This window comes from Barbus barbus (assembly GCF_936440315.1).
Source record: "Barbus barbus genome assembly, chromosome: 18".
Taxonomy (NCBI): domain Eukaryota; kingdom Metazoa; phylum Chordata; class Actinopteri; order Cypriniformes; family Cyprinidae; genus Barbus; species Barbus barbus.
The window spans coordinates 1,598,641-1,618,668 of NC_136746.1; the positions used below are offsets into that span (position 1 = coordinate 1,598,641).

Here is a 20,028-nt window from a genome sequence, read left to right on the forward strand (position 1 = left end):
AAAGTAGAGCTGTGCAGTTAATGAAGTGCTGAGAGTATCTGTGAGTATTAAAGCTGTGTGAATGTGAAGTCTGTGCATGTCTCATGAACTTGAACTCATCAACACATCATCATCATCACGTCACCAGCATGTCACCATTTCTTTTGTCAAATCTATCGTCAGCTACACACAGAAACTCAAAGGCAGGACAAATTTATGGAAATTTGAGATGCACCGATTGCAATTTTCTTGGCCAATTCCAATTTTTGTTGTAAGTTTGATCTGCTGATTCTGATTTTCTTTTCTAAAAGCTATAATTGACAACATTTACATTATATTTATTCATTTAGCAGATGCTTTTATCCAAAGTGACTAACAAATGAGGAGAATAGAAGCAATCAGAACCAACAGAAGAGCAATGATACGCAAGTGCTGTAACACGTCTGTTATCTAACACAGAACACAGAGCAAGGCTTTATATATATATATATATATATACAAACAAAAATCTATACTTTTTAATGGAAAAAATTATTTACATAATAAAATATTATTAAACATTACAATTCCCCCAATCTGGACAAAGTTACAGATGTTCTCTCACTTAAACAACTCAAAAATGACCAAAGATTTTTGATAATTTTCCTATTTAAAGCTTGACTCTTCTGTAGTTCTGTAGTTAACTACAGAAGAGTCAAGCTTTAAATAGGAAAATTATCGAAACCCATTTTTTGATGACCAAATGCTAACGGTCTAATCCGATTCAATGATCTATGCTAAGCTAACAGTGCTACCGCCAGACCCGGAGATCGGCTGAATGGATTCAAGAACAGTAAAACTCAACTGTTTAACTGTTTTTATTTCCAAAAAAGTGAAGTGTTCCTTTAAGTTGTATTATAGTCAAATGTACTTCCCAACACAATAATAAAAATATCACAGTGCATTGAAATTTTTTATTTTTTTTAAATATCACAATTGATCTTCCATGTTTTAATTTAACAGTAAATCTCTGTTGTGCAGGACTTTGTTTGCCAAACAATAAAAGGAGTTGTTCACATTTTATTTGGTTACCTTCTAAAAGATGACTTAAATTGTTGAATGTGTATTCATTTGACCACAATTTTTGATGTGCGTGAAATCATAAAATGTAAAATCCCGCAAAGTTAGAACACAACACACTTTCTGAAAAAAAAAACATTGCATAGTGCACTATTATTGTTATAGTTTTAACAGTTATAGTTGACTACATTTGCTGAAATGTGCAAATGCACTGCCTCTTGTTGCTGACTGTGGTGTTTTGTAAGTTTCTTTGCTGAACTGAGTGTGTGTGTGTGTGAGAGAGAGTGCGCGCGTGAGAGAGTGTGCGCGTGAGAGTGTGTGTGCGTGAGAGTGTGTGCGTGAGAGTGTGTGCGTGAGAGTGTGTGCGTGAGAGTGTGTGCGTGAGAGTGTGTGCGTGAGAGAGTGCGCGCGTGAGGGAGTGTGCGCGTGAGAGTGTGTGTGCGCGTGAGAGAGTGTGCGCGTGAGAGTGTGTGCGCGCGTGAGAGTGTGTGCGCGCGTGAGAGTGTGTGTGCGCGTGAGAGAGCGCGCGCGAGAGAGTGTGCGCGCGAGAGAGTGTGTGCGCGCGAGAGTGTGTGCGCGTGAGAGAGTGTGCGCGCGTGAGAGTGTGCGCGCGTGAGAGTGTGCGCGTGAGAGAGTGTGCGCGTGAGAGAGTGTGTGAGTGAGTGTTTCTTTGTGAGTGAATGCATGAGCTTATCAGAGTCTGTGTGTGTGTGTGTGTGTCTGTGTGTGAGAGAGAGTGCGCGCGTGAGAGAGTGTGTGCGTGAGAGTGTGTGTGCGTGAGAGTGTGTGTGCGTGAGAGTGTGTGTGCGTGAGAGTGTGCGCGTGAGAGAGTGCGCGTGAGAGTGTGCGCGTGAGAGTGTGCGCGTGAGAGTGTGCGCGTGAGAGAGTGTGCGCGTGAGAGTGTGCGCGTGAGTGTGCGCGCGTGAGAGTGTGCGCGCGTGAGAGTGTGTGCGCGAGAGTGTGTGTGCGTGAGAGTGTGTGTGCGTGAGAGTGTGTGTGCGTGAGAGTGTGTGTGCGTGAGAGTGTGTGTGCGTGAGAGAGTGTGTGCGTGAGAGTGTGTGCGCGAGAGAGTGCGCGCGTGAGAGTGCGCGCGTGAGAGAGTGTGCGCGTGAGAGTGTGTGTGCGCGTGAGAGTGCGCGCGTGAGAGTGCGCGCGTGAGAGAGTGTGCGCGTGAGAGAGTGTGCGCGTGAGAGAGTGTGCGCGCGTGAAAGTGTGCGCGCGAGAGAGTGTGCGCGCGTGAGAGTGTGCGCGTGAGAGAGTGTGCGCGCGTGAGAGAGTGTGCGCGCGTGAGAGTGTGCGCGTGAGAGAGTGTGTGAGTGAGTGTTTCTTTGTGAGTGAATGCATGAGCTTATCAGAGTCTGTGTGTGTGTGTGTGTGTCTGTGTGTGTGTGTGAGAGAGAGAGAGATAGAGAGAGAGAGAGAGTGTGTGTGTGTGTGTGTGTAGTATCACTGTGCACCGCTGTTTCTTGAGCAGGAGGAACGTGATACTCATTTATTGAGCTCTCCAGTAAAAACGATCTTAACGTCAATGGCCACAGCATGTAAGAAGCACCTTCAGAACTCCTCTGTCCCACAGACAGCAGACGCAGCGCCCGTGACCATGATTTGAGGATCAGACTCTGTCTTAAGGTTCGGTGAGAAAGGAACCAAACATGATGTGTAATGTAGAGAATGATGAGCTTGCCCGTGTGCGTTCGTAAGAGTTCACGAGAGAGGCAGTTCTCATGCTTAAATCTTGGGTTAGTTGATACAGCCCAAACTGAGCAAGATTGTTCAAACCACTGTTCATAATAAGACGGGTAATATGCCATAAGGAAACAAATCAGGCCAAGTTTGAACTCCTGCTGAATAAACCCTAGAATTGATCCGATAACTTTGATTGTGCAGTGGGACAGTGAGCCGTTAGACTGTGCAGCGCAAGCTGACTGCATGTAAACCGATAGCTGGAATTTTGAGGGGCAGTTGCTCTGACCTGAAAAAAGGGCACCCCCCCAAAAAAAAACAACTCACGGGCTATATGAAGGACTGAGAATAACAGGGTCTTTATTAAAATATATATACACAAAGAAGTAAAACACTGAAATACAGCACTCAATCACCTTAACTACTACTAATAATAACACAGAAAAACATGACTTGAGTCATGAAAATCCCTACATCAATATCCCTATCAATATCCTATCAAGTCATTATGCTCTGCTCAGGCAAGATCTTTGAAATGACCTCTAAAATAGCCATTGTTTTTTTAGATTACAATTATTTAGCATGCAGCTCTTTAACCCTATACTTTCTAGCATGGTCCTCTCATCTCATATTTGGTGATCATCACTTAAGCCTACCTGCCCTATGTGCCTCCTCACCTCTGATTTTTTAACTAATCAATCATGTTAACAACTTTACAGCACTTGTTGTGAATTTCACTGACACTGTAGTAGGGTCGCTTTGTGAAAATCTATATCTAAATGGTTAATTATAGATCTAGTAAGACAGAAACTCACCTGTTCCCCACTCATATTGGTCTGAAAAGGTAAAGAGGTGTTTCAGGTCTCGGGAGACTAGCATAAATTGACCGACAGCGCCATCTGCTGTTTTGTAAAAGAAATTTGCTCAATTGCACTCGTGTGAGAAAATCAGCCCGCACAGGCGCACACCTGTCGCATTTGTGAGAAAATCAAGCCAAGTTTCTTCATAAAAAGGCAAATGAGTTTCACAGTTGTAACACACAATACATATATTTGTCCATATCTCTGCATTTTCTCTCAAATAGAGTTTTGTATTTGAAAATCACTTTGCGTTTGTTTGAAAGTTGAGTTTTTCTTTGCAAAGCAGATTGTGTTTATTTGCAAAACACTGGATTTGTTTGATAAATATCAGCACAAAAATCGTTCCATATGAGACGCCTCACCCGACAACCGCGACAATCTCGCGCCCGCTCATGCAGGCTTATTATTATTATTAATCTAGGCCTACGTGAAAATCTGCATCCATTGTACGATGTTGTTTTTTTTTTTCCTCGGAAGGTCGAAAAGGGCATATGGGCAGTTGCCAGGGCAACCTGAGCAACCCGCCTGTGCACGTCCCTGATTAGCTGATATGTAGGCCATCAAAGCTTAGGATGAGTTTGTTTCTTCATCAGGTTTGTAGAAATGTGTCTCTGCATCAGTGTCTCAGCAATGGATGCTCTGCAGTGAATGGGTGCCGTCAGAATGAGAGTCCAAACAGCTGATAAAAACATCACAATAATCCACACCACTCCAGTCCATCAGTTAACATCTGGAGAAGACAAAAGCTCAAACACATCCAGCATTAAGATGTTTCTAACACAAATACGAGTCCAGTGGAAAAAGTGCATCTCCTGTGATTCAGACTTTTCACTGGAGAAAGTGTTATGGATGGAACTTATATGGAATGTGTCTGTTCTGTGCATGTATCAGGTATTTTAACATCAGTTCAACTGTAATGTGATATGTTGGTTTTTGTTTTGTGAAGGTCGACAAGTGAATGTGGGCATGTACAGAGTCTCTTAGATGTTGCGTGTGTCTGTAGATGTTTGGGAGGGTTGAAAGCGTTTACTGTGTGATCTGAAGATCGTCAGATCGAGCTGCAGTAAAATCCCTCCACGCGTCGTTCGCTGTGATACGAGTCTGCTGTGGTTTGTGTTGTAGGCGGCTGTTGTGTAAGCGTAAGGTTTTGATGTGATCGCGGGGGCAGGATGTTTTTATCGTGCTGCTCGGCCGATATTTCTTGCAGGAGAAGCAGTCTCAGTTTACTTCCTCCCACCAGTTTCCTTTTTCCCGCCAGGTGTTAGTTTGTAGTTTGTCAATAAAGCTTTTAGTTTACATCTGGAGCTATCTATTGTTATTTTAATGTGCCGCGTTGACAGACACCCGAGCCGAGCCGCTCGATACGTGTTCCAGAACTCAATGACAGCTGAGCGCTGCAGTTTGCAAATCTTTTTTACCGAAAGTACCAGCTAGCAGAGAAAGCCGATACTCGCTCTGGGCCGCTGCGACTGTGGCCGCGCTCGCAGGCTCCTCAGCGTTTCGCTTGTGTTTCGGATAAGCGCTCAGCGCTGAGTGCTTTAATGGGGCCGAGCTCCCGCGAGGCCTGCAGTGAGACGGCTGAAGGTCAGGGTTCGAGGACGATCAGATGTGTTTTGATGCTCTGGCCTGTATATGTTATTAAATATTCAGCTAAAGATCCTGGCTTGGTTTACCACTGCGTCTTCATCTCCTCTTCTTCTTCATTGATTAGGTCTGTAAACATACACAAGTCACCTTAATCTGCACACTGTGTGCTACAAGATGTGTGTCTTCTGTGTCCCAGCTCTGGGATTTATTCATGCATCTGTCAGTACGCCATGCTTTCATCCAGCACTCACGTTTATTTCAGTCTTGTAGGATTTCAGGTTTGTAAAATCATTTTGGACTGTGTGGATGGGCTCAGATGCTGTGCTTTGTGAATGACTGAACTCGTATTAGTGTCTGGGAGTCCTGGGAGAGTTTACAAATATGTTGAGGACAGATTTAGAGGAGTAGTGTTGTACAAATATGTGTCCCTGCAGCACAAAAGCAGTCATCAGTAACACAGGTATATTTGTAGCAATAGCCAACAATACATTGTATGGATCAAAATTATACATTTCTCTTTTATGACAAAAATCATTAGGACATTAAGATCATGTTCCATGAAGATATTTTGTACATTTTCTACTGTAAATATATCAAAACGTTTTTGTAAAAAACATTGTGTTAGCTGAGAAAAGCATTGAATATACACTACTTTCTACTAGCTGTAGAAAGAAATTATTTGATTCAACATTGAATTTATTACACATACATTTTAAAGTTATAATGTGGCCTAACGTTGTTTTCAGAAGCCGCATATCTGAAGTGGCATTTAGGTACATTGACACAGACTGAATGCATTTACAGGTCCTTTTCAAAAAATTAGCATATTGTGATAAAGTTCATTATTTTCTGTAATGTACTGATAAACATTAGACTTTCATATATTTTAGATTCATTACACACAACTGAAGTAGTTCAAGCCTTTTATTGTTTTAATATTGATGATTATGGCATACAGCTCATGAAAACCCAAAATTCCTATCTCAAAAAATTAGCATATCATGAAAAGGTTCTCTAAACGAGCTATTAACCTAATCATCTGAATCAACTAATTAACTCTAAACACCTGCAAAAGATTCCTGAGGCTTTTAAAAACTCCCAGCCTGGTTCATTACTCAAAACCGCAATCATGGGTAAGACTGCCGACCTGACTGCTGTCCAGAAGGCCATCATTGACACCCTCAAGCAAGAGGGTAAGACACAGAAAGACATTTCTGAACGAATAGGCTGTTCCCAGAGTGCTGTATCAAGGCACCTCAGTGGGAAGTCTGTGGGAAGGAAAAAGTGTGGCAGAAAACGCAGCACAACGAGAAGAGGTGACCGGACCCTGAGGAAGATTGTGGAGAAGGACCGATTCCAGACCTTGGGGGACCTGCGGAAGCAGTGGACTGAGTCTGGAGTAGAAACATCCAGAGCCACCGTGTACAGGCGTGTGCAGGAAATGGGCTACAGGTGCCGCATTCCCCAGGTCAAGCCACTTTTGAACCAGAAACAGCGGCAGAAGCGCCTGACCTGGGCTACAGAGAAGCAGCACTGGACTGTTGCTCAGTGGTCCAAAGTACTTTTTTCGGATGAAAGCAAATTTTGCATGTCATTCGGAAATCAAGGTGCCAGAGTCTGGAGGAAGACTGGGGAGAGGGAAATGCCAAAATGCCTGAAGTCCAGTGTCAAGTACCCACAGTCAGTGATGCTGGTGTTGGTCCACTGTGTTTTATCAAGGGCAGGTTCAATGCAGCTAGCTATCAGGAGATTTTGGAGCACTTCATGCTTCCATCTGCTGAAAAGCTTTATGGAGATGAAGATTTCATTTTTCAGCACGACCTGGCACCTGCTCACAGTGCCAAAACCACTGGTAAATGGTTTACTGACCATGGTATTACTGTGCTCTCCTGACCTGAACCCCATAGAGAATCTGTGGGATATTGTGAAGAGAAAGTTGAGAGACGCAAGACCCAACACTCTGGATGAGCTTAAGGCCGCTATCGAAGCATCCTGGGCCTCCATAACACCTCAGCAGTGCCACAGGCTGATTGCCTCCATGCCACGCCGCATTGAAGCAGTCATTTCTGCAAAAGGATTCCCGACCAAGTATTGAGTGCATAACTGAACATAATTATTTGAAGGTTGACTTTTTGTATTAAAAACACTTTTCTTTTATTGGTCGGATGAAATATGCTAATTTTTTGAGATAGGAATTTTGGGTTTTCATGAGCTGTATGCCAAAATCATCAATATTAAAACAATAAAAGGCTTGAACTACTTCAGTTGTGTTGTAATGAATCTAAAATATATGAAAGTCTAATGTTTATCAGTACATTACAGAAAATAATGAACTTTATCACAATATGCTAATTTTTTGAAAAGGACCTGTATACTTCAGTTAGAACTGCATAAATAATGCAGTAAGATTAATGTTTTTTAGATGAATATTGAAATCTGACTTATAAATGAAATGAAACTTTTTTTATGTATATATATATATATATATATATATATATATATATATATATATATATATATATTTGTCGTGTCGCGCCGCATCCAATGTAGACCGCATCACTGATTATAATGGGTTCTATAGTATTTTGTCACGCAGCGCTGCTCGCGTCCAGTAGACAGGGTGCATTTAACTTTATTTATGCTACTTTCTTTTTTAACTATTCTTTGATATTTAATTTAGTGTTTTGCAGGCTGCGTGTCCACTGACAGAAGTGCTAAAATAAACTTGCATGTTTATTAATAGATGATTGAGCCTCATTAATTTATTATTTGTTTTTCAAAATTATATATATATATATACAGGGCTTGCAAAATCGCTACCCTGTTGTCTCGGGGCTATTACGTTTTCCAGTCGGGCTACCAGAAAGAAGCCCTGCCCGCCGGGCTACCTTAAATACAGGGCTCCCACGGGTCCTTAAAAACTCTCAATTTACAATTTAAAGAGGTCTTACAGTTGGGGACGGAAAGAACCGCGATATGGCTGGATTAAACTTCAAAAGGCAATGATGTCATTGAATAAATCTGAGCGCTGCATGTTTTAAAGTCAAACCGCGGCGCAGATGTCTTTGTCAATGTGTCTTTGAAGGGAACCGGCTGTTCTCAGAAACGTGTCCATGGCATTTTTATTTCATCTTGCCTATAATGCCTGATAAAGCAGCGTATATGAGCGCGGTGCTGCTTTGTGTGCAGCCGTTACCGGAGAAGCCGCTATATTTGCTCCTAAAGGCTAGTTCACACTACGGGATTTTAAGCCCGATTTGCAAGTTAACGAGCTCGCCGACAGATCGAGTTGTAATCAGGGGAAAATCTGTGGGTGATTGGCACTCCGCGATCTTTTTGTGAACTACACAACAATGCATCAAAGACGCTCGCTGACGCGTCGCAGACACCTCGCCGACGCCAAACACTTATCTAGCATGCCAAATATCTGGACCGGTCGGCCGACTCGACATCACGTGGTGTCAGGTGTGGTGACGAGCTACCTCCAATGAAAGAGCAAGGCAACAGCAACAACAGCAGAAACTTCGCTTAAAGAAATGTTAGGCTTTTATTTTTGCACATAAGCATCTTTCACAGGCTTTTGGCTGCTATTTATTTTTTAGTAACCACCAGTAGTTACTGTTGCCATGACCGACAAACACTCACACTATACAGCATGTTCTCACGCAGTGAAAAACACATCGCAGAGCAGAGAGGAAACACACACCGACAGAGGAGACAGAGCAGGTTACTGCTGATATGAAACAAGCTCTCAGGACTCTCAGCTTTGAAATAGAGTCATTTTTAAAGAAATTCAAACAACAAACACCTTTTTGTGGCTCTTGTGTCGTGACAGATCACTGCATTGCCTCAGTTCAAACACGTGAACCGATCGTCTTATTGCACGAAATTAACACCATTTTAAGTCCACTGAAGTTAATATGCTCTCTTGTCTGATTTGGGGTTAAGGCTAGAAGGGATACAGCTGTGGCTACTGGGCATGTGCATTTACATTTTCTGAGCCGACAATATAAAGTGAAACCTGTAAAAATGTTTTTTTAAAAGCACATAGCGCCATAGTTTCATCACTTTAGAGTGTCACAGTGACCATCTTTTTGCAGTAAAGACCTGTCATAGTTTAATGAGTGGAAGATGACATGAAGCGACGAGAGGTTGTAGCTGCATTGAATGAGCGCACGTGTGCATAAAGCTCCCGATCAGGGCGACGTTCACGAGATTGTGTCCACAGAATGATAAGAGCACATGTTTTAACATTATTTTATTATTTAACACTCTTAAGCGCTGCAAGCCATGCATGCAGCGCCAGACATGACAGATTTTCTGGAACCAAAGCAAGTATTTAAAGGAATACCTTAGTTTATTGCCTTTAACTTGGCAGCCAACAACAGCACAGCTTAACCCTCCGCACATTTTTATATTTAATTATATTGAAAAAGTTTCAGTTCAGTTGATCTTTTTCACTCCGTTTTAACATGTATTTCTATGAAGACTGGCGTAACCCCCTGGTTGCGAATCATTTTAATAGTCAGGTAGTGTGAACACCACAAAGACTAAAAGACAGTCTTGTAGTCTGAACAGCACAGCGATCTGCCGACATTTAAAGTCGTGTAGTGTGAACTTGGCTTTAAGCGCCACCTCGTGGCAGAGAGGAATTTTGCATCTCCAGTGTATCTTATGTTCAGATCAATGCGAATATCCATGTTTTTAATGCAGCAAACATAGAGTTGTAAATGTGAAAGAAGTTAATGTGCCCTCTAAAAATCTAAACAATTAAGACAGTAATATTTATGATTTAAATTAATACAATATGTTTGACCTTTTCATAAAAATGGTTTAAAAGCTGAAATGCCATTTTATACGATTTTTTTGTGTGAAAACTATCAAAACTGTAAATCATGTAATTGTATGGCTTAAAATGTTACCATAGACATTGTCCAACCCCACTCATACAGCGTTCATTTTACTCTTAAAAATTCATAAATTGCCTTAAATTGAGCTTTAAAAATTCTGCAGATACCCTGTAAATAGTTAAATAAAATTATTTGATTGATTGTTGATATTTGTCATTCAAATATCAAGAAGTCCCCAGCAGCTGTACGTCTGTAGGAGCTGAATGTGTTTCTCACGTGTCCTTCACACCTAGGTTCTTCTCATCTGCTCTCACTGGCCCTTCTGTGCACTGATCCTCCTGAAAGTGAACGTTTGTGTCAGAGGATATAAATGACCTGATGGTTTCTCTCACGTGTTCACGAGTGTGTGACAGTGCTGTTTTGAACATCATATCTGTCTTCTGTTTCAGCCTTAACCGCATACACATACCTCACCATCTTCGATCTCTTCAGGTGAGTGTCATCTGTTGGCCATTAAAAGCTTGTACAATTGTGTTTACCAGATACTGATACTCAAAGACTTTACTGCTTTCTTTTGATTCACCTGTTACACCAGTGATACACAAACATCTTAGACTTATAAAGACAGTATATTAATGTGTCGTTAACCATTAGTGGGCTTCCGTGTGTTTAAAATCAGCTAGATGCACTTCAAGGCGATACTGCATAGAGTTGTGTTGCATTTCATTGTGCGTCACAGTAGTTGTTAAGCATCTCATGCTGGTGTCTTTGTCTCTCACAGTCTGATCACCTGTCTGCTGAGTTTCTGGGTGACCATGAAGAAACCCAGTCAGGTGTACTCGTTTGGGTAAGAACAGTTCATACTTCAAATATCAGTGTGCTTGTTTTCTCACATCCAACACAGCATTGATAGAAACCACACCATAGCAGTACATTACAAACTGTTCAGCCAAAAGTGATCAAAACAATAGTCCTATTGGTCTAACTTTAATAAATTTGACAACTTTAAGACCTTTAAATCAATTCACTTGACCTCAGACTTGGTGAATTGTTCCGATGGGTAAAATTAATCATAATTCATTGATTACAGCAGTTAAATTGAATTTATTCTGTGAATTTCCCTGAATGTAATTTACACTTGTTGATCCAGTCAGTCTCATTTCTGGTCAAGATGGTGTTTTGAGTGAAGAGATCGATCTGTTTAATGTGTAGTTATGTCCTGGAGATTTGTTTCTCCTCCAAAATTGGTGGAAAAACAGGAAGTAGGCCAATCTCTGCAACTCTTTGCTGTATTTCCACAATGTCCTGATATAACTTTTTTTGGTGGCAGCACATTACCAGTCAAAGGTTATAAATAATAGTAATCTATTCCTAGTCTTTAAATCGTTTTCCTAATATTGTCACCAGGGGCCAGTTGTTCAGAAAGTTTAATCTGGATCAGAACGATCTGGATTTGGAAATCCCATGTTTTGCTATCCAGGATCAGGTAACACATTTTACTTTAGTGCCGGTTTTTCAAAGCAAAATCAGATTGGATCACCCTGATCCAGATGCACACTTTTTCAGATTTCCAAATCTGGATTATTAGTGCTCTACGGAGCCCCTAAAGGGACAAGATGATGAAATGTTGCATTCTACTTTTGCATTGCATTTACACAAATAACTACTTCTGACCGGTCCATCTCTGATGATTGTGCCAATGTAGTTTATAATCAGCGATTTAAAAAAAAACTTTAAATTAAATATAATATTTTTGTTTTTGGTTAAATTTGAAAGTTTTATTACATTTTTGTTCCTGAAAGCCACCCTTCTGCTGGGATCAGAATAATCCAGGTTTTTTTTGGATCAAAACTATCCCAATCTTACTAAAACTTTTTGGACAACACAAACTGAGGATTTAATCCAGATCAAAACCAAGATTGGATTTTGTGATTTAATCCATATTCAGAATCCTTTTTTTTTTTCTTTTGAACAACCCATTTTCAAGATTTGATCCAATCGATGATCAAAATCCAATCAGATTACTTTTGAACGACTGGCCCCAGGGCTTCAATGATAAACCAGCTGGTCTTCCAGTGGATGTGCCAGTTGTGTGTGTGATGTCAGGTGTTTGTGTTGATGTGTGTTTTGTGGTCTCAGCTTCGAGCGTTTTGAAGTGCTGGCGGTGTTTGCCTCCACTGTGCTGGTTCAGCTGGGCGCTCTCTTCATCCTGAAGGAAAGGTGAGATCCGTGTGTCTCTGCAGAACTTGATCCCGTCTATATTTTGCTGCTGTGGGAATGGTGTGACCTGACTGACTCGCGTTCACATTCGCCTGATCCACACACACGCACACACGCATATGAACGAGCTTGCTGATGCTGGTCTGATGGTTTCTCCTCGAGGAAGGCACTGGCATGACGTTATGAAGTACCTCCGTTATTCAGTATAACCTCCCAGATGTGCTCCATCGTTACTGGATTGAGTTGTTTGTGTACTTGTCTCTGTTTGCACTGGTGTGTGTGTGTGTGTGTGTGTGTGTGTGTGTGCTAACTGTGTGCTTCCTCCTTCCTCAGCGTGGAGCGTTTCGTAGAGCAGCCCGAGGTGCACACGTGAGTACCACAATCACTGAGATCCTCACACACTGATCCTTTCTGTGATTTTATATGTTCATTAACATGACTGAGAGTTTTTCTTTTCACCATATGCCTCCCACAAGTTTCTACACACACATGAAACTGAAAACATGACTAATGACAAAAAAGTATGGCATACGTCCCATATAAAAAGTGGATTGGCGATGGCATTCACTTGGGATGGATATATTATACAGTTTAAACCTGTGCCCATTTCTTTTGTGGAACAAGTTTGCCCATTCTTTTATTACTATGTCAAAAGCATAAAATTAGAGAGAAGTCCAAATTGGTGGAACATCATTAAAGATGAATGACGCCTTCATTGAAGCTCATACCCTGTTCTGGTTTGGTCGTAAGCAATTTCTCACTTTCACCAACGGGCCTGACGCTGATTTAACATACTCTGAATCGGACAAACCGCCGCTGATGTGTGGAAAAACCTTGGACACTTGGTGTTTCCCAGCTTTTAGACCTCTGACAAGCTACCCAAGCCCAGATCTCAGTCCAGTTGAGCTGCATGACAAACCTGTCAGTATCAGTTTCTGGGAGAAACTGTAGGGATGTAATGATATTATCAGCATCGCGATAGCAAAGCTGTCTCTATTATCGTGGTCACATGATGATATGAAACTATAGGTCTTCCGGGCAAAAAGTGTAGTTTTTAAAATATATTTGTTTGGACCATTATGCTTCGGCACAGTATCTGTCAAACAAACTAAAACCGAAAGCACATTATGCTTAATCTCTTCATCGTGTCTGTTCTCGCTGTGTATTTTAAAGCGAAGCTGGATTTCGTTCACACGATCGGCTCGAGATCCGGTGTTTTCCGCGTCTCAGAACGGCTCTGTTCACACTGAATGAATGCAGTTAACTCCTTTATTGCATCTGATGTGAGTTTAGCGTGCTTTTGGGAACGCAGCGGTCACCAGCTAGGCTTTATTTTTGTGGCAGGAGTTTTCCTTCAAAATAAAAGCTTAAAGTGCAGTATGAATTACTGACAGCTAGTGGTTTAAACACAAAATATCTGTTTCAAGTGTAGGAAAGAAGTATTGTAATTTCCCTACTGTAAAGCAAAAATAACCTATGAAATATTCATTTTCATTTATTTTACAGTCCAATTGTTTTACAACATAAACTACTGTCTACTGGCCACTACTGTCATTGTTGTTGTTATTATTATATTCTAATTAGTTTGTCTTCCTAAAACACCAGTGTGAGTGTAATTTAGACTGAGACGGTACATCACAAATAAAAAGTGGGTTGAGTCCCCTTTAAAGTTCAGGTACAAGCTCATCATTTTGAACTCTCAAAGTGCACTAGATAGAATAATTTAACTTTAAAATGTACAAAATTTTCATTTTTACCAATCTTTTCTTTATAATTTTTAATATCGCAATATCATATCGTGGACTTCATATCACAGTGATATCGTATCGTGAGATTTTGATGATATTACATCCCTGTTACCCAGTCCTGAGCGGTGTGTGTGGTTGTTTCTGTGTTTGTTTTAGGGGGCGTCTGCTGGTGGGAACATGTGTGGCTCTGTTCTTTAATCTCTTGACTCTACTGTCCGTCAAGAACAAGCCCTTCGTCTTCGTGTCTGAAGGTAAGATCTCTTCCACAGACAGCTGTTTCTAAGTGTGGCCCGTGTCAGGTCTGAGAGCCTTTTCATGCGTATGCATGACCATTCAGCTGTTGATTTTATTCCAGATGTCGACAGGTTCAGTTCTACAGTAATTTAAGGTTCAGTGATGATAATGCACAAATCAAGCTTTGCACATTTCAACTCTGCATCTTTCTAGCTGCCAATCGGAGACCGTTTCAAAATGAATAAAAAATATTTTTACGCTTTTCATAACAACATAAGATCTATAACATTGTGTTTTGCATAATTGTGCTGGTAAAGCATGTCAGTCAAACTCAAATCAAAATCGAGGTCCATAGTCCCTTCAAAGTCGATCACAGTCCTGTGGAAACACTGAGTCAGACTAGACTGGAACTGAACCTGCTTGGGTTAGTCTCCTGAGCACATTTACCTGACGGTGTAACCTGTACTGAAAGTTACATGGCAATCAGTCAATCAAGTGAAGGAACAAGACACTTTTTGAATTTTCACTACTTAATGCTGCAGTCCGTAACTTTTTTGGGCTAAAAATTATCCTAATCAATATTTGAGCAAGTACATAACCAGCCAGTGTTCAAAACTATCTCCTTACTTTAGCCCGACTCACAACGGTTAGTTTATAATAATGTTCTCTAATTTGAGTGGTACGGGTAGGTTTTCGTGGGAAATTCGAGCATGGCACTGCGTCATTACGTCACGTCTATAAACATGAAGTTGTCCCGGCTAGTAGGCTATCGCTCGCACGTGAGGATCCTGCAGGTGACGGATCGTTTATAGCCTTTTCTCACAGCAGCTGGAATAATTAAATGTATCGTTTTGATGGCAGATTGTTATCCAGAAAGGATTGTGTGTTTATGAAACACATGTGAATGAAATTAAATTATATTCCAGTTTTAAATGTGCTTCTGATTACAGAGAGCCTGGGATTACATAGGATTTGTATTTTAAAGAGAACCAGTTCGAAGGGAGCATAATTTGCTTTTTGGGTTAAAATTATTTCTTAACATGGTATGACAATTAGATATTAGACTGTACAGAAATTGAAATCTACATGCTAATACTCACTATACTCATAGTCACGCAATGCTGATGTTAACATTAATAATTTGAGAATAAAGTATAACAATAATAACACTTTGCATGGTTTGATGTGTTGTGAGCGATCTTTAGATCACCATTGGTAGCGTGATTTATGGTAATGCTTTTTTTTCCTCAGTTGGTCAGAACAAACGTGGCAGACATGTTACTTACGCGTTCAGATGACAATATACAGTGAAAATTCTTATTTGGGTCATATATTCCAAGACAGGCTAGAATCTGTGATTCGAATCGGTGCGTGACTGACTGCCACACATTCACCTCAAAGCATTAGATTCATCCGCGCTGGAGCCGTGCCGGAGCTCATCCCATCAAGGAAGATAATTCCACAAAAAGCTGCAATTCCAGGTTTTCAAACAGAGATGGTGACAAAGAGGCAAAACGAACGGACTGCAGCTTTAAGTCAACCTTTATTTTTGAACACTCAATTCACTCATGCACTGTTGTCCACGCAAAGACAAATATGTGTATGGACATGTCTGAAACAGAACACAGGACAGACTTCTGTGTGCAAACAGCAAAGTCTGTTACTGTGTGTTGTTAGCTGCTGTTAGTGCCGGTGTGATCTGTGTTTCTCTGTGTCTTCAGCCGCGAGCACCAGCTGGCTTCAGGAGCACGTGGCCGACCTGAGCCGGAGGTAGCGTATGCGTCTCACTCTGTATGATGTATGCTGAATTATTCAGTGCAGATGATGCATAGATGTATGAATGTTTGTGTGCAGTCTGTGCGGACTCATCCCGGCGCTCAGCAGCGTTCTCCTGCCCAGAATGAACCCGTTTGTGCTCATCAACGTCGCTGGAGCTTTTGCTTTGGGCATCACGTACATGCTCATCGAAATCAAGTGAGGAGACCACACTGTGTTATGTATGATGTCCAGTCACAAACAACACTTATTATCTATCCCCGCTCCTGTAGCAGTTCTAGCAGTGCAAATAATGCTGTAACTGTACATCTCTACCACAACAGTGTATTTTTACTGCTGCATATATTATTACTTTTACTACTAAATCTCATTGAATAACTTTCTCAGCCTTTAGCTATATTCGGCAGTAATTATTTCTCATGGGGACACAAGTTATTTTCACTATTTACAGGGGGTAATTGGTGATTTTATTGCCGTATGAATCCAGAATGTTGGTGTTTATCTCTCACCACCTGCATAAAAATCATGGCCCGAATTACCTACTGTTTTTGGCAAACACTAAAGTCAAAGTAAAGTCGTGACGTATTGTCAAGTATGGTGACCCATACTCGAAATTGGTGCTCTGCGTTTATCCCATCCAAGTGCACACACACAGCAGTGAGTAGTGAACAAACACACACACACACACACACACACACACCGTGAACACACACCCGGAGCAGTGGGCAGCCATGCTGCAGCGCCCGGGGAGCAATTGGGGGTTCGGTGTCTTGCTCAAGGGCACCTCAGTCGTGGTATTGAGGGTGGAGAGAGTGCTGGACATTCACTCCCCCCACCTACAATCCCTGCCGGCCGGGGACTCGAACCCGCAACCTTTCGATTACGAGTCCGACTCTCCAACCATTAGGCCACGACTTCCCCTAAGACTTCCACTAAGGTCGTGTGGTAATTGCCATCTGAGTTTACAAGAAGAAATCGATTCAAAATTTAATGTGTAAATCCCTTTTTGACCACTGCCTTTTGTACTTCGCTGTAATTTGCATGCGTATTTATTTCTGAAATGCTGGAAAGTATTTACAAGAACAATATTTCATAACTGGTCCACACAGCGTCTGGGAGCATAAAGAGAAGAAAAGCACGTAAACATTCGAAATGGGTCTTTATTATGGCAGCAGCAAGTATGCAATACAATTTTAAAATGTATATTATATACAGATATATACAGAACTATTTCACATATAAATATATATATCTATAGTGCATCTGTTTTCCTATGTTTAAACTGGAGATTTAAATAATCAAATAATAAATAGGACTGTACAGTATATTATAAAATATCACAGAGCTCACTCCTCCACTGAATAAATCGCCATCCAAATCCATGAGTTTCATCACTGAGGTGCCACAATGTGCATTTATTTTTACAGACGCCCACATGAGAAACAGTTACCATCGGAATCTAGCTTTAGCCTATAATTATACTCCACTTCCACATTAGCACCTGAATGACGGTGCTAGCTCATGTTGCTAACGGACAGGCTCAATGGTGTGTGCTCTGAAGCTGAGATGATGCCACTGAGTCACATGATGATCTTGTGTTGTTGTGCAGTAACTATAATGCGATGGACACCGCGTCTGCTGTGGCCATCGCCCTCATGACCTTTGGCACCATGTACCCCATGAGCGTGTACAGCGGGAAGGTGCTGCTGCAGGTGTGTTTCAGTGTGCGATGCTGTAATTAATCCTGTGTCATATGTCTGGTCAGATGATCAGATGGAACTGTCCTATCACGGTTGTTCTCTCTTTCCTCCAGACCACCCCCTCTCATGTCATCGGTCAGCTTGACAAACTGCTCCGAGAGGTCCGTTCATATACAGCCCACATAATCTATCAGATGCATATTGACTTTTTTAAAATCTGTGGTGCACACGTGTTCTCGTGCCGCCAGTTCTCTTGTTTTTATTTGGCAAGATCTTCAACAGATTGGTTCTTGATGTTTTTCAGGTGTCCACATTGGATGGAGTTCTTGAAGTCAGAAATGAACACTTCTGGACCATTGGCTTTGGCTCTTTGGTGTGTAGATATTCTTTCATGATGACCTTTATTTCTAGTTATTGACACTATTTTCCTCTTTGATTCTGTAAAGTTGCTTTGACACAATCTGTATGGTTAAAAGCGCTATATAAATAAAGGTGTCTTGACGTGACCCTGGAGCACAAAACCAGTCATAAGGGTCAATTTTTTGGAATTGAATTTATACATCATCATCATCTGAATAAATAATCTTTCCAATAATCTTTCCATGACTGCTTTTGTGCTCCAGGGTCATAAATGAGAGGCCTGAATCTCTCAACTCTTCAGTAAAAACGCTCACATGAGGCTTCACATAGGAGACCTTAACTCACTGTGTTTTTGCGCAGGCCGGCTCCATTCACGTCCGCATTCGCAGAGACGCTGACGAGCAGATGGTTTTGGCCCATGTGACCAACCGGCTGCACACACTAGTGTCCACGCTGACCGTTCAGATCTTCAAAGACGACTGGGCGCGTCACTCGCTGACCTCCAGCACCCTGCCTGCCAGCTCGCTCAGCCTCTCGGAGTACGTGGCTGCAGCCGCCTTCCCTCCAGCGGGGTCCAAACAGCTCGAGGAGTCGAACCTGGTCACGTCTACGCCTGTGAAGCCCAGCAGCCCTCCTCCCGAGTTCTCCTTCAACACGCTGGGGAAGCACATCCAGCCCGTGGTGTTTCAGACGGCCTATCAGCACAGGCCCTTCAACGCGCCTCTCTCCTATGGGATGTCTCCCTACTCCAGCATGCTCAACCCCAGCGGTGGCCCTGCGACGAGGCCGGGCTTCGGGGTTCAAGGTTACAGGACACTGAATGCAGCGCCGCATAGATACGGCAGCGGTCTGCCCTCGTCACAAACTGGCCAACAGAGACCATGAGCTGATCACACAATCATCACGCCGCTAGCCCACCACTACCCTGAGTATTTATTTTAATGGGACCAAGAGCAACAGTTTTATTTTCAATGGATGTTTTGTCTGTATTCTTTATTTGTATTAAACTGCTATCAGACATCTGTGAAGTCGCTATTTTTTTTTTTTATTTTTTTTTTTAAAGGCGTCCCAATGTTCATACTACCCATCCTGAATAGTACGTGATATTAGAATAAGTGTATCCCAAATCATAGTATGTTGAAAAGAGTATGACAAAAGTCCCCGGATGGTCTAGGGCTGGCCTCAACTAAAAGAATTTCTAGTCAACTAGTAGTCGTTCATTTGAAGCATTAGTCGACTAATCACACATTTATTAATAAACTATTTAAATTGTAATAATGAGCCTTTAATTGCCTACATAGCCTAATAATTGTTTAAGTGAATGCATAAAGCTTGCCACAGCACACCGGCAGAATGAATGATTATGAATGTGTCAGGGAAAAACAGTAAGGAGGCTGCATTAACATTTTAATTCATTGATAAACTAGTGCTTTCTTTGTTTTCGGTTTAAGAGATCGTGACACTGACTCGTCATCTCCGCAGTAGTGGATGCGTCTGTCATCATCTGAGAATATGTGTCTTCCATTTGAATTGGTTTATTTGAAAGTAGACATTTTGCTCTCTATATATGAAGTTATATTTTTCATGTATGAAAGGCAATAGACAGTTTCGTACCTGAGACCAAGACAGCAGAGCGCGCATCCTGTTTCCTTTCATTATTTTACAAAAGCGCAATGTTTTGTTTTTATTGTGAGTGCACACAAATAAACAGAGTCTTTACAGATTCAAAAGATGTATTACTCTTATCTGTATGAGCAAAAATTAGTATTTTAAGAGCAGGTGAGTGCACCGGCACCTCCATCTATTTTTTTTTGAAGTGTGGATCCATGCACTCTCTAACGGCTAATATTGCCCACAATCCATTGCGCTTTGGTGAAGGAGTCGGTCCAGAACTACAAACATGAATAAAACGTGTTTAAAAAAAAAAAAAAAAAAGACAAACATCACAGATGTTCGTGACCGATGGTTAGGT

At 41.6% G+C, this 20,028-nt stretch overlaps 1 protein-coding gene across 1 annotated transcript in view; it reads left to right on the top strand.

The window, feature by feature from the left end:
• Positions 1-19,076, top strand: part of LOC306883983 (zinc transporter 6-like) — a 23,179-nt gene extending 4,103 nt beyond the window's left edge. The window contains exons 5-15 of the mRNA XM_079439567.1: positions 10,468-10,510; positions 10,800-10,865; positions 12,158-12,238; positions 12,572-12,607; positions 14,143-14,237; positions 15,942-15,990; positions 16,075-16,194; positions 17,606-17,708; positions 17,810-17,857; positions 18,001-18,069; positions 18,417-19,076. Of these exons, the coding sequence (XP_079295693.1) occupies positions 10,468-10,510; positions 10,800-10,865; positions 12,158-12,238; positions 12,572-12,607; positions 14,143-14,237; positions 15,942-15,990; positions 16,075-16,194; positions 17,606-17,708; positions 17,810-17,857; positions 18,001-18,069; positions 18,417-18,941 (1,235 nt within the window). The 3' untranslated portion in view covers positions 18,942-19,076. The remainder of the gene's footprint in view (positions 1-10,467; positions 10,511-10,799; positions 10,866-12,157; positions 12,239-12,571; positions 12,608-14,142; positions 14,238-15,941; positions 15,991-16,074; positions 16,195-17,605; positions 17,709-17,809; positions 17,858-18,000; positions 18,070-18,416) is intronic.
• The last annotated feature ends 952 nt before the right edge of the window (positions 19,077-20,028 follow it).